The 12,223-nt window shown below is 40.9% G+C and overlaps 1 protein-coding gene across 9 annotated transcripts in view; it reads left to right on the top strand.

Annotated features, from left to right (window-relative positions):
• LOC117421262 (protein numb homolog) overlaps positions 1 to 12,223 on the top strand; it is a 67,838-nt gene that overhangs the window by 40,965 nt on the left and 14,650 nt on the right. For all 9 annotated transcript variants that reach the window (XM_058987254.1, XM_058987253.1, XM_058987252.1 and 6 more), the window contains one exon: positions 7,282 to 7,356. In XM_058987254.1, coding sequence (XP_058843237.1) covers positions 7,282 to 7,356 — 75 coding nt within the window. The remainder of the gene's footprint in view (positions 1 to 7,281; positions 7,357 to 12,223) is intronic.

Below are 12,223 nucleotides of genomic sequence, written 5' to 3'. Positions count from 1 at the left end.
TTCAGATAGCTCTTTACTTTTTCCCATATTGACTTATACTCTCTAAGAATGTTCACCTACAATGCAGCATTTTCTAGACTGTTTTCTAGAATTAGGTTCTGCATTATCATATTGAAATTTCTAGCACCAGGGTAGCAGTGTGGAGTAGTGGTTAGGGCTCTGGACTCCTGAATGGAGGGTCGTGGGTTCAATCCCAGGTGGGGGACACTGCTGCTGTACCCTTGAGCAAGGTACTTTACCTAGATTGCTCCAGTAAAAACCCAACTGTATAAATGGGTAATTGTATGTAAAAATAATGTGATATCTTGTAACAATTGTAAGTCGCCCTGGATAAGGGCGTCGGCTAAGAAATAAATAATAAATAAATAATAATAATAAAGACATAAATAATAATAATAATAATATTAATAATAATAATTTTGAATTGGCATTTTTTGAGTTTTGCCAAACAAATTGCTGAAATAAATAATTGTAGACATCTATTTCTTGTAGCTTTTTTTTTTCCTTGTCCACAAAAGCAAAACTTTTGCTAAAATTCTTTGTTTGAGAAATTTCTAGAAATTATACATTTCCATTGGGGTTATGTAACAAATGAATGCACTTACCCATCACACGCAATATCCGACAGCATCACCAGTTTTCATATACAAAGCCCATCTCTTCAGTTTTCATTGTACTTGGCATGGCAAATCAGTCTTTTATCATTGTGCAGTTACACAGAGCTTCCTCCAAACTTGACTTTGGATACTGCTTAAATTCTGGAAACCTGTTTTTTGTGTTTTATCTTTTGCAAAATCCCATTGCCTTTTATGTTTTATGCAGTTCTGTGCATGGGTAACATTTTGATTTCATTTTGCTGTTGGGTCGTTAATGGGGAATTTTAGATGATGCTAGTACAATACATACTGGATTTAAAAGTATGTACTGTATTACAGTCTGTGTCTGTTTTGGCAAGTGATGTTTTCAGAATCATATCGTTCTGAATTAAAATATTACTTCTGTTGAAAATATAGCACTGTACCAACAAAACCAACTACAGTACATCTAAGTGGAAGCCTACTTATTTTAAAACACAGTCCTTTCAGCAATGTATTTTCTGACATTGTATCTTTTTTGTGTTCCCTGAAAAAATGGACAAGTGTTTGTCTTTTACTGCTGTGTTATTTCCCCAACTCGTGCGCTAACAAATTTCAATGAAAGAATCAATGAAAGAACCCTCTGGATGAAAAACAAAACTAACAGGAGGACTGTCTTCAGATAGTTAAACATTCGAGACAGATTGCAGTAAATATCCTGCCTTGACCCTGCTGAATCAAATCTTCCATGAACGATCTACCAGCAACACGAGCCATCTCTCGTGAAGTGTCAGATACAAGAAAATAAGAAATAAAAGAAAAATATGCGCTACAATATACATCTCCCTGTACAGTTCCTCAAACCCAAGTCATATTTTTTCTTTCCATACGAAATGAGTGTGTGTGTGTAGCAGGGGGTTGTTTGGGTGGTAGGGGACAAGTTACAACGTGCTAACCTAGATACACGTCAAATCAGATGAAATAATCAGATATGCATCACAACCGTTTAACCGTCACTGAAGTCAGTTTTATAGGGTCGGGTATGTGAGTGCTGACTGTAATTGTAAATAACTACATACTGCATTACGGGCCTGGGTTTCTTGTAGTACTGCAAAACGACAGTGCAGTATTAATGTTTTATTTCAGTCATGCAGCGCTGCATTGCAGGGAATGGAAATAAGTCTCTTGTTGCATCGTGGTTTGATCCATTCCTGGTTTTACTATGAGTTAATACACACCAGAGCTTGTTATCTATACACTGTTGTACCTATATACTATGCAATAGGAGTCTTATTTCCACCCCTGCATTGTGCCATACAGTACCACGTAGTCTCCTTGGCTAAATAATACATCCTAATTCAGTTTGCAAATATTAACTATCTCGTGAATGAAGATGGTGAGTCTTGCTCCCTGCCCTGAGCTATTTCTCATACAGCCAGCATACTGTACAGCAGCTTGTTTCTTTGTGTCTTCTTGCAGGGATTTGAATTCCTGATTCTGAAAGTGAAAAGACCTAGATACCTTGGGTTTAAATACTTCAGATCTGATAATCATTGCAGATAAAAACAGGAAGCAGAGTATTTAAAACAAGCTAATTTGCTCCATTGCCTTATCTTAAATAGTGTTTTTCCTTTTTATAAACACCCCAGCAGCACAGGAGGAAATGGGTAATTCCAAACGTATTATCCGGGTTAATTTTTCCCCGGTGACAGAATTACATGGTAATTGAACCCCTGTGCTGCGAAACTAATTTTAAAATAAATAAATAAATACATTAATGAATAGTCAAGTTCCTAGTGATGCTTAACATTGCCTGAAATCCACCTGCAGTGAGGGTTGTGCCACATCTCTCACTCTCATTGTATGTTGCAGCGCTCCGCTTTCATTAATGAGGGCTGTAGCAGACCCGGCAGATAGGGCGAATCAAATGAGTAGCCACTGCCTACAGGAAGGGAGCCGACCAAGTGAGCAAGCAAGATAAATGTGAGGTGTGGGTGCTGAGGCATGGTGAGGAGGAGATAGCGTGTGTTAGGTTCAGTGGAGAGAAATGGCTGTTGTTCTCGGGCAGGGTTGCTTTTTATGTAATCATTTAGGTTAGAATGTATAGTGGTCCCTGATATATTTGATACAACCGTTAGATATTTCTTTTTATGACATGACTTGTGACGCACAGAAAACAACAACACAAAACTGATGATTCTGACATAAAAGAACTCTGCAAAACGAATAAAAAACAAAGGAAAAAAATAAGTCTGCAGTGTTCAACTGTATTTACTGCGTGTTACTATAAAATGCTTCAACGGGCTCTTTATTAGACAGATGCTTCAGCAATCTCATGAGAGAGGGAGAAGAAACTTGATCGGTGACATTGTACTCAGAAAACAAGCTTTTACAGCTCAGAAATGTCATTTAATTTCATTGTCCTGGAATCTGTTTTCTGTGGAACAGTGGAGGCGCTAGTGGCAGTGCCTCCACTGTGGTGGTGTGGTGGAACGACCTATCCATGGATATCAGGACTGCTCACTCCCTGACCACCTTCCGGCGCCTCCTCAAGACACACCATCTATAAACCTCACAACTCTCCACTATACTGGACTGTATGGCACCCGGTTGTATCAATACTTGCATCATCTTATACCTGCACTTAACTGCTCCACACTTTGCTGTATTATAATTATATTTTCTGTATCTTGTACTTGATTTTACTCCTAAAGGTAACCGTATTCACTTTTTTTGTAATTGCTCTTAGTTGAAATCGCCCTTATCCATTTATTATACTTCCTGCTTGCTCTTAATGGAATTTACCCCTTTTATAAGCATATTTTTACTGTAAGTTTAACTGCTTAGTCGAAATCACTCTCAAATGTAATTACTGTATTTTTCTCATTTGTTTTTGCTCTTACTACTGACTTTGTTGTATTTTATTACTGCTGTTGTCTGTAATGTGATTTTGTAAAGTGATATTTTGTAACAACTAAGTTGCCTTGGATAAGGGCATCTGCTAAGAAATAAATAATAATAATAATTTTACATGCAAAAAACTTAGTAAACACTACAACAAAAGCAAGTCCCAACACTAAATGAAAAGCCCTACACATTCAATGTAGGTGCATTTCAATCCCCACCTCTTCTGAAGTCCTATTGAAGCTGCTGATTGCTGTTGGGAACCTTAAAGCATTTATTGCATTTTAAAATCTGTAAGATCAGGTTTACAAAGGGGAGTTACATCCGACTTGAAATTCCAGCTTCCCCACTTCATAGCTAACAAAGCAGACATTGTCAAGGGGTCAGCCTTTAAATAGCCTTCAAGACCCTGCTTTCGGAAACCAGAAAAGGACAGCTGTTACAAAAGAGTGACGTGTTTTTTGTCCTTTTTAAAAAAAAAAAAAGAAAAGAAAAACTTATTTCCGAGCGATTCCGGCTCGGAGTACAATCATACACACTTAATATTGGTTATGGGTGGGAACTTCCTGATCAAGTGGAGAATGCTGTCTCCATACTTCTTGCCATTCGTTTTCTAACCTGAAAAAGACATCAGTGTGTTGTAAACATTAGTGACCTTTTTTTGTTAGGAAGTGCCTATTTCCAGGCATTTAACTTAATTCGTTGTCTTTCCATTTGCTGTAATCGTGTCTTGACCTTTTCTTATGATATTGCACTGCTGAACAATTTGTTTCCTTTCCTGTTTAAAAAAATAAAACACAAACGTCAGTGCCATTTTAATTCTGTATTGTTACTATGATTGATATGGTCACAACCCTAGTATACTGTACATAAAGTACATTTTAATGTGGTTTAAAGGTACAGAGGACAAAGTTGCAATGTATGAGCAGAGACAGGCGGCTGCTGCGGCTTAGTCTACTTATTCTCAAAGTAGTTTTGTTTCAAGTTTTTTTTACAGTTTTTGTCTTGGGTAAGTGAAGAAATCTAGATGTGAAATAATAATTTGTAACATCGGAAGCTTACTTGTGCAATGTCATGTGAACTGTAGACATAAATCAAATAACATGCATCTAAAGCCCTTTTCACACTGGCGCTCCTACCCGAGTCCCAACTGCTGGGTTCTGGCTGCCTGGGTCACAATCCTATGTCGTGTGAAACCATGTACCTGGGTCGTACCTGGGGTGACCAGGTCGGCAGCAACCCCCCTCAGGATGTGAGTCAACACGCTTTGACCCAGGTCAAGCAAGACAAAGATGCATGATGGGCATTCATTAGCCAACACAGTTACAAACCGCTATGCCTGAGTGAAGGTTTCACTTCTGCAAAGAACATTTCTGTTTATTCTGTTTCGCCATATTTTTGTTGATTGAGACACACCATGAGCCAAATTGCAGCAGGGGTGAAGAAACATTTGCTGTAATCAACATTTGGGCCGACGGTTCAATCCGGAGAAGCTTGATACATGGGCATTGATACGCACATTGTGTATTTGCTTTTAACCCAGGTCGACCATGCTTCTTCAAAAAGCAGTGTGAAATCTCGTAGCCATCCCCCATGACACCTGGTAGAGAATGTTAGTGTGAAAAAGGCTTTTAGTGTTAAAATTATTGGTTTTGCTATACGTATTTGTGCCCTGTGCCAAAAATTTTATATTTGATAAAGATGATGGATTTACAAATAGAGAAAGGGATCCTACCTCCAAGAGGTATAAGTGAGTGTCCACACTTTAAAACAGGAAAAGCATAGCATTGCTGAGGCATTGTGGGCTAGTGGTGAGACCAGAGGACAGCTGGCACCAAGGATGGTTTTAACTGTGAAACAGCATGGTCCGGTGGGTTAAACGAGGGAAACGTTGTAACAGGAAGTCCTGCATATGAGACTCAATTCATCAACTTACTGTGTAAACCTATTAATATAACATCTGAACCAGGGATCCAATTCTGCCAGTACTCGTCAGTATTCCGTACCGGGACTTATTTTGATGCCGGTACTGGGTACCAGGACCTATTTAATCCTGCTTTTCATCCAATGCAGATGCATTCCATCCACTCACACAGTCCACTCACGCAACGTTTTTCAAATGCGCTTTCTTTCAGCACAGTTCGTGCTGCTTGCATTCTGTATCCTCATACTGCTTCTGCTTCTGCTTCTGTTAGCTGCTATTGGCCACCATTAACGTGAGTATAATCACTGCATGTTGATTGGCCGAGCTTTCATTCTGATCAGATTTTATTTTGTCATGAGTCACAAATCTCTGCTCATTCGTTGATCAATGAGAGAAGACCTTAGCAGTGCAACGTGTAAACAGCGGTATGGACTAATTTTGATTATTATAAATTAATAATTTTCTTTAGAGCGCCAGAGAAACTATCTGAAATATTCTAAATGAACATTGCTGCACATGAATTTGAAGGCAAAAAGCCACATCAGTGTTCTCCATAAATTACATAGTTGATAAATATTAGCACCGATTTACCACATTGCCACAATTTGCATGAAAGTTTCTAAAATGGCAAGTGATGTGTGGGACAGTAGGGATTAACATTTAAAAAAAAAAAAAAAAATAGGATCAAGAAAGTGCTGCTTCAGATTTTGGTAAGCGAGTCAGAATCGGGATACAGATGTGGGTGTGCTTCACTCTTTTCAAACACAGGCCCAGCTTGCAAGGTACATGTTAAGTATAGTGATCAACGTTTTGTTTTGTTGTGATCCTTGTATTTTCTGTTATGAGGACTGTAATAAACGAAAACCAAAATGGTGTGGTGTCTTTTCTTTTTTACAATGCCCCCTTTTCTGAAACATTTTGAAGAGTTTATTTAAGATGAACATGAGTTTTCACTTGCGCGTACATCTAAAAAAAAAGGCATAAGTGAACCACAGTAATGATGCAGAAACCATAATACCAGAGATACTTTTTTTTTTTTTTTTTATACTGTTTCTGCCTGTAAAATCATTTTATGGAATAGGTCATGGTAATTAATCTACGCAGAAACACAACAGAGAAACACACAGAATATATTATTGTAGAATAAGTAATAAGTAGAAAATACACAAAAGAAACCGGCATATATGTTCTAATCCAAGGCTATTATTGTAGCATGGCCAGGTCCTGTTGTAGGGGAGTAACCAGGGTCTGGAAAGTTTGGGGATGATTGCTGAGAATACTATGGAGATTAAAATGGCCAAGTCAAGTACATCATTAGTTGTACTAGTGCCTGTTGCATAACACATTTGAGGGGTATTTTAGCCCCTATTGTGCATTGCTTGACTTGAACCTTTTCGTATAATTTTTTCACAGCACATTTTTTTATACCCTTTTTTTATAATATCATCCCTTTTTAGGATATCTTGAAACAAAACTCCCTCGCTACAGCAGTTACTGCATAGTGTAATATTTCTTAATGCTTGTCATTAAAGTTTAACTTCAGTGTTATATTACAGTATATGACTGAGTGATACAAGCAGAAGGTACAAAGCTTTCAGTATTTTCAGCCCCTTTGTTTAGGGTGAATTGGTTAGAATTGATCGGTTATTGAAGGCTTGTTTTGTATTTATAAATGTATCGTGTACTGATCTGTACACATTTTAAAAGTATTTATTCATTGGCACGCAAATTGTCTCAATTTATTTAATGTTTACACCCAGCTGTGCATATGAGAGTACCTGCACTTTTTTGTTGAATTTCACCCCTGATCTGAACAATATCTGCATGCGCTTGCACTGTGCTGTTTTTTCTTGATATTTTTTTCTCTCCTCTTCTCAGTACCTGGGCCATGTGGAAGTGGATGAGTCCCGAGGAATGCATATCTGTGAAGATGCCGTGAAGAGACTGAAAACGGTATGTATTGTCCGTTCCTCCTCTGCTGTTTTCTGTACCCAGCGGTGTGTGGCTGCACTGATGAGAACGGATGTGTGTTTTCTAGATGCTGGTTCTGCACCTCTAATCCGTTCTTGGCTTAAACAGCCCTTCCATAGGGGATTTAGGGATTAAGGGCTGGATGGCAACATTTAATCAGCTATCCAGTAATATTCTACAGTTTAATCATGCAGTGCTGTCTTCCAGAGGCCTGGACCGGCTCTACTGTCTGAGAGTGAGTGACCTGGCACCAGGGTATTTATCTACTGTGTGTTACATCAAGTGGTTTTACACAGAGTAACTTTGTTTATATCCACAGAGCCATCCTCTTTGCATGTGGCAGAGAGACATGTACTGTTCGGTTCTGTAGCACCTAGGTCATTAAATCTGGTAGTATGTACATCTTCTGAAGGACAGTTCCTGATACAAATGGACTATTGCAGTTATATTAAGTGTCTCAAGTCCTTTTGCCCCTGAATTATGCTGCTGTTTCAAACGTCTCCTCTTGCAAATGATGTGTGGATATGCCATTGTGAACGATGCCCTCTGGCTGGTTAATGACTAGCAAGGTTTTGAAGGAGCCTGTAGAGTAGATTCATTCATCATGTAAAGCTTTCAAAGCAGTGGGCCTGGAATCCCACAGTCCACATTTCTTCTATCAGTCCACATGAGGACAAAAACAAAGGTCCTCATGACCTCTCGCCCGATATAGCTGCCATGTTATGGACGTGACCTTTTTAGGTTTATGCAAGATGGACAGCACACTGAGATCGTTTCTTCACATTTGGTACACATTTTAACGATCAATATACTTCCACTTTGCAGTCAGATACTGTATCCATTTTACTTAATATTTACAAACCTTAGAGCCCATTCCCCTATATAAATGAATATAAATGATACGGGGAAACGTATCATTTATATTCACCAACCCTTTGTACATCAGATGTAAGGTTAGCTGTCTCTGATGAGTGGTACTGGCATCCTTATTTATCTTAGGAAATACTGGATTTTGTGGTGTATTACAATTGTTCATGCCAACACACACTTCTGTACTGCCCTGTTAAATGCTAGGTGATTGTTAGAGAGACTGGCAAAGGGACACACTGGTGCAGGAGATTTCTGAAGGGGTGGCAATGGTGCTGCCTGGAGCAAACACTGGTGAATATGATAATACTTGGAATAACTTTTTGGTGTGGGGGTGTGTGTGTGTTTGTGTATGTATGTATAAATTTAGTTGCCAATTAGTTTTTATTATTTTCTCCCCAATTTGAAATGCCCAATTTATTTTTAGGCTCAGCTCACCGCTACCACCCCTGCGCTGACTTGGGAGGGGCGAAGATGAACACACGCTGTCCTCCGAAGCATGTGCCATCAGCCGCCCACTTCTTTACACTCTGCAGACTCACCATGCAGCTGCCTCAGAGCTACAGCGTCGGAGGACAACGCAGCTCTGGGCAGCTTACAGGCAAGCCCGCAGGCGCCCGGCCAGACTACAGGGGTCGCTGGTGCGCGGTGAGCCGAGGACACCCTGGCCGACCTAACCCTCCCTCCCCCCGGACGACGCTCGGCCAATTGCGCGCCGCCCCCTGGGAGCTCCCATCCACGGTCGGCTGTGGAATAGCCTGGATTCGAACTCGCGACGTCCAGGCTATAGAGCGCATCCTGCACTCTAGCGAGTGCTTTTACTGGATGCGCCACTCGGGAGCCCTTGGTTCATTTATTTAAATGAGTTTGTTCAGGGTGACCTGCTATGTGTCTTGTCAGTGCTCTGGCATTGCATCAGACTTGTTATTTACCAGCAAATCTGTTACCGGGTACCACAAGTTTTATTGATCTGTTTTTGTGTGTTTTCTTTTTACTTACACACTGTCTTTTAAGTTGCATCCTATGTAACTCTTCATTGTATACTGAAGGAGGCAGTAGCTGAAAATAGCTTTTTTTTTGTTTTGCATAGGCCCTTTTTGTGGTTTTTTTTTTTTTTTTTTGCAAAAAACATTTTGCACACATTTCTAAGCAGGCTGTATTTTAATATTTTTCAAGAAGCAGAATTTAGATTTGTTTTTATTTAGGGTTGTGAACTTCTGACACTTCCTCTGCATGACTGTGGTCTCCTGAGAGTAAATAGTAAACACCTGTATCAAACAAGAAGAAATATACTGTGTGTGTCTGTGTTTATGAGCATGTGTGTATATGTGACTGTTAAAGCAGGGGTGTCAAGGCTAATCAACTGTCAGAAGTGTTGTAATGGTTAAAGTAGCCTGCGCTTCACCCTCCTGCTTACCATCTAAACTTGCATGGTTGTGCTGTAACGGGATGACGTTCAGTTGGGAACGTACCATGCAGGAGACTGTAATGTGTTTGTTCTGTGAGGCCATAATGGCTGAATAGCAGGTCTCAATGCCCCCTGCATTCAGTTGAAACTGCTGCAGCTCTTCATATCTCCGACCATATTCTTCACTTCTGCTTCATCACGTCAAAATTACCCTGCACCTTCCCCGAGTGCGATCTCCCTTCTATTGGGTTGTTTGGTAACAACCCTACAGGGAGACCTTGTACTTTGGTTTCAGGGTGAGACGGTGGAGTTGGAATCCAGGAATGTGAAGTTAGCAATTCCTATTCGGTTTACTCTGCAGTCTTGTGCCCTTTTTCATTGATTTGACTGTAAATATAAACCCCACTTTGCTCTGTAGAGTTCAGTGATCACTACTCCAGACATTGCACAGATCTGGGTGTCATGCTACACTCTGGGTGAAGATATTCAGAAAGCTGGGGAGTGTGTAACTGATTGACAGTTGTTTTCAAAAAAGAAAAGCAATGAAATGCAAAACAAACAGCATTCTTACTGCAGAAGGTATTAACTTAAAAATATCACTAAGTAACAAACAGAAGATCTGAGGTTTCTTAAGAGAGAGTTGAGTTGACCATTGAAGTTATCAGAAATGTAAAGCTGCTTTTCTCAAGAAGCCTAGAAATGGGTTTCAGCAGGGCCTTTAATAGCAGTGACTGCAGAACTGACTGCTCCTAGGCACCTGCATGGAACATCTACCCCTCTTTGCTGTCCCTGCTGGGGTATACCCCCGGTAACTTAAATACAGTGGAGGAGACACCTGTACACTATTGTCTTGTTTATTATTGACTTATAAAAGTTTGCACAGTTTATCTCCCCCACAATGACTAAATTGTTGTAAAATCCTCTCTTTATATAAGATTGTCTAGTCTGGGTTTACCTCAGGGCTTGAAACTCACACTAACTTCAATTACTGCAAGTATGCTTAATGATCAGGGGCCTGGAGTTAGATGTTAAATACATTGTTCCTCCTTTTATAGCTAAATGAACAACTCCTGTTCATAAACCTTCCGACTCGGGTGTTACTTATTTGTGCTGTGATCAATGTGATCAGATTGACCAGGGGCCTGATTGTTCAAACTTACTGGCACCTTGTCATTTCAGTAATACAGTAAACAAGGTAAGTTTTGAAGCCCAGGTCTGGGTGCAGGGCTGCGTGTGTTTCAAGCCCTGTTAACTGATTCCACTCTAGATTTACAGTCATTAAGTGATCGGGCATTAATCCTCTTGCTGCTTCTTGTTTCAGAGCTACTTGTCCAGTGTTTAGACTTTGCATAGACGTTTGTCCACACACTGTGAATTTAGGTCATCATGACCTACAAAATGCTTGGCTGATATCTGTCTTCAGTTTTGAGCAAGCAGGACATTACATACTCACATAGTGTAATAGCGGGAGTGGTTTTTAATAAATACCTTATTTTGCTCTTTGCTTGTTCTATTGTAGTCATTGCTCTTTTAATTTATTTATTCAGACAAGTTCAAGAAGGATAGATCCTCACTGAGACCATCCGTGGCCTTACTTTTGGTGCCCTATTCTTGTGACTGTAGGAGTTTCTGAGTTTATTCACAGTCCTGCCTGTTATGAATCACATGCTTCAGGTAGAATTGAAGTGAGAGGTGCAGGCAGCTGCCCCGCCCCACACTCTGATGCAGGTAGAATTGAAGTGAGAGGTGCAGGCAGCTGTACTGTGCTGATGCAGGTGGAATTGAAGTGAGAGGTGCAGGCAGTTGTACTGCTCTGATGCAGGTAGAATTGAAGTGAGAGGTGCAGGCAGCCCCACACTCTGATGCAGGTATAATTGAAGTGAGAGGTGCAGGCAGCTGTACTGCTCTGATGCAGGTGGAATTGAAGTGAGAGGTGCAGGCAGCCGCACCGCCCCACACTCTGATGCAGGTAGAATTGAAGTGAGAGGTGCAGGCAGCTGTACTGCGCTGATGCAGGTGGAATTGAAGTGAGAGGTGCAGGCAGCTATACCGCTCTGATGCAGGTAGAATTGAAGTGAGAGGTGCAGGCAGCTGCCCCGCCCCACACTCTGATGCAGGTAGAATTGAAGTGAGAGGTGCAGGCAGCTGTACTGCTCTGATGCAGGTGGAATTGAAGTGAGAGGTGCAGGCAGCTGTACTGCTCTGATGCAGGTAGAATTGAAGTGAGAGGTGCAGGCAGCCCCACACTCTGATGCAGGTATAATTGAAGTGAGAGGTGCAGGCAGCTGTACTGCGCTGATGCAGGTAGAATTGAAGTGAGAGGTGCAGGCAGCTATACCGCTCTGATGCAGGTAGAATTGAAGTGAGAGGTGCAGGCAGCTGCCCCGCCCCACACTCTGATGCAGGTAGAATTGAAGTGAGAGGTGCAGGCAGCTGTACTGCGCTGATGCAGGTAGAATTGAAGTGAGAGGTGCAGGCAGCTGTACTGCTCTGATGCAGGTAGAATTGAAGTGAGAGGTGCAGGCAGCCCCACACTCTGATGCAGGTAGAATTGAAGTGAGAGGTGCAGGCAGC

Source organism: Acipenser ruthenus, chromosome 15, assembly GCF_902713425.1.
Source record: "Acipenser ruthenus chromosome 15, fAciRut3.2 maternal haplotype, whole genome shotgun sequence".
NCBI lineage: Eukaryota > Metazoa > Chordata > Actinopteri > Acipenseriformes > Acipenseridae > Acipenser > Acipenser ruthenus.
The sequence above is the reverse complement of the archived record's forward strand: the minus strand, read 5'-3'. Positions and strand labels throughout refer to the sequence as shown.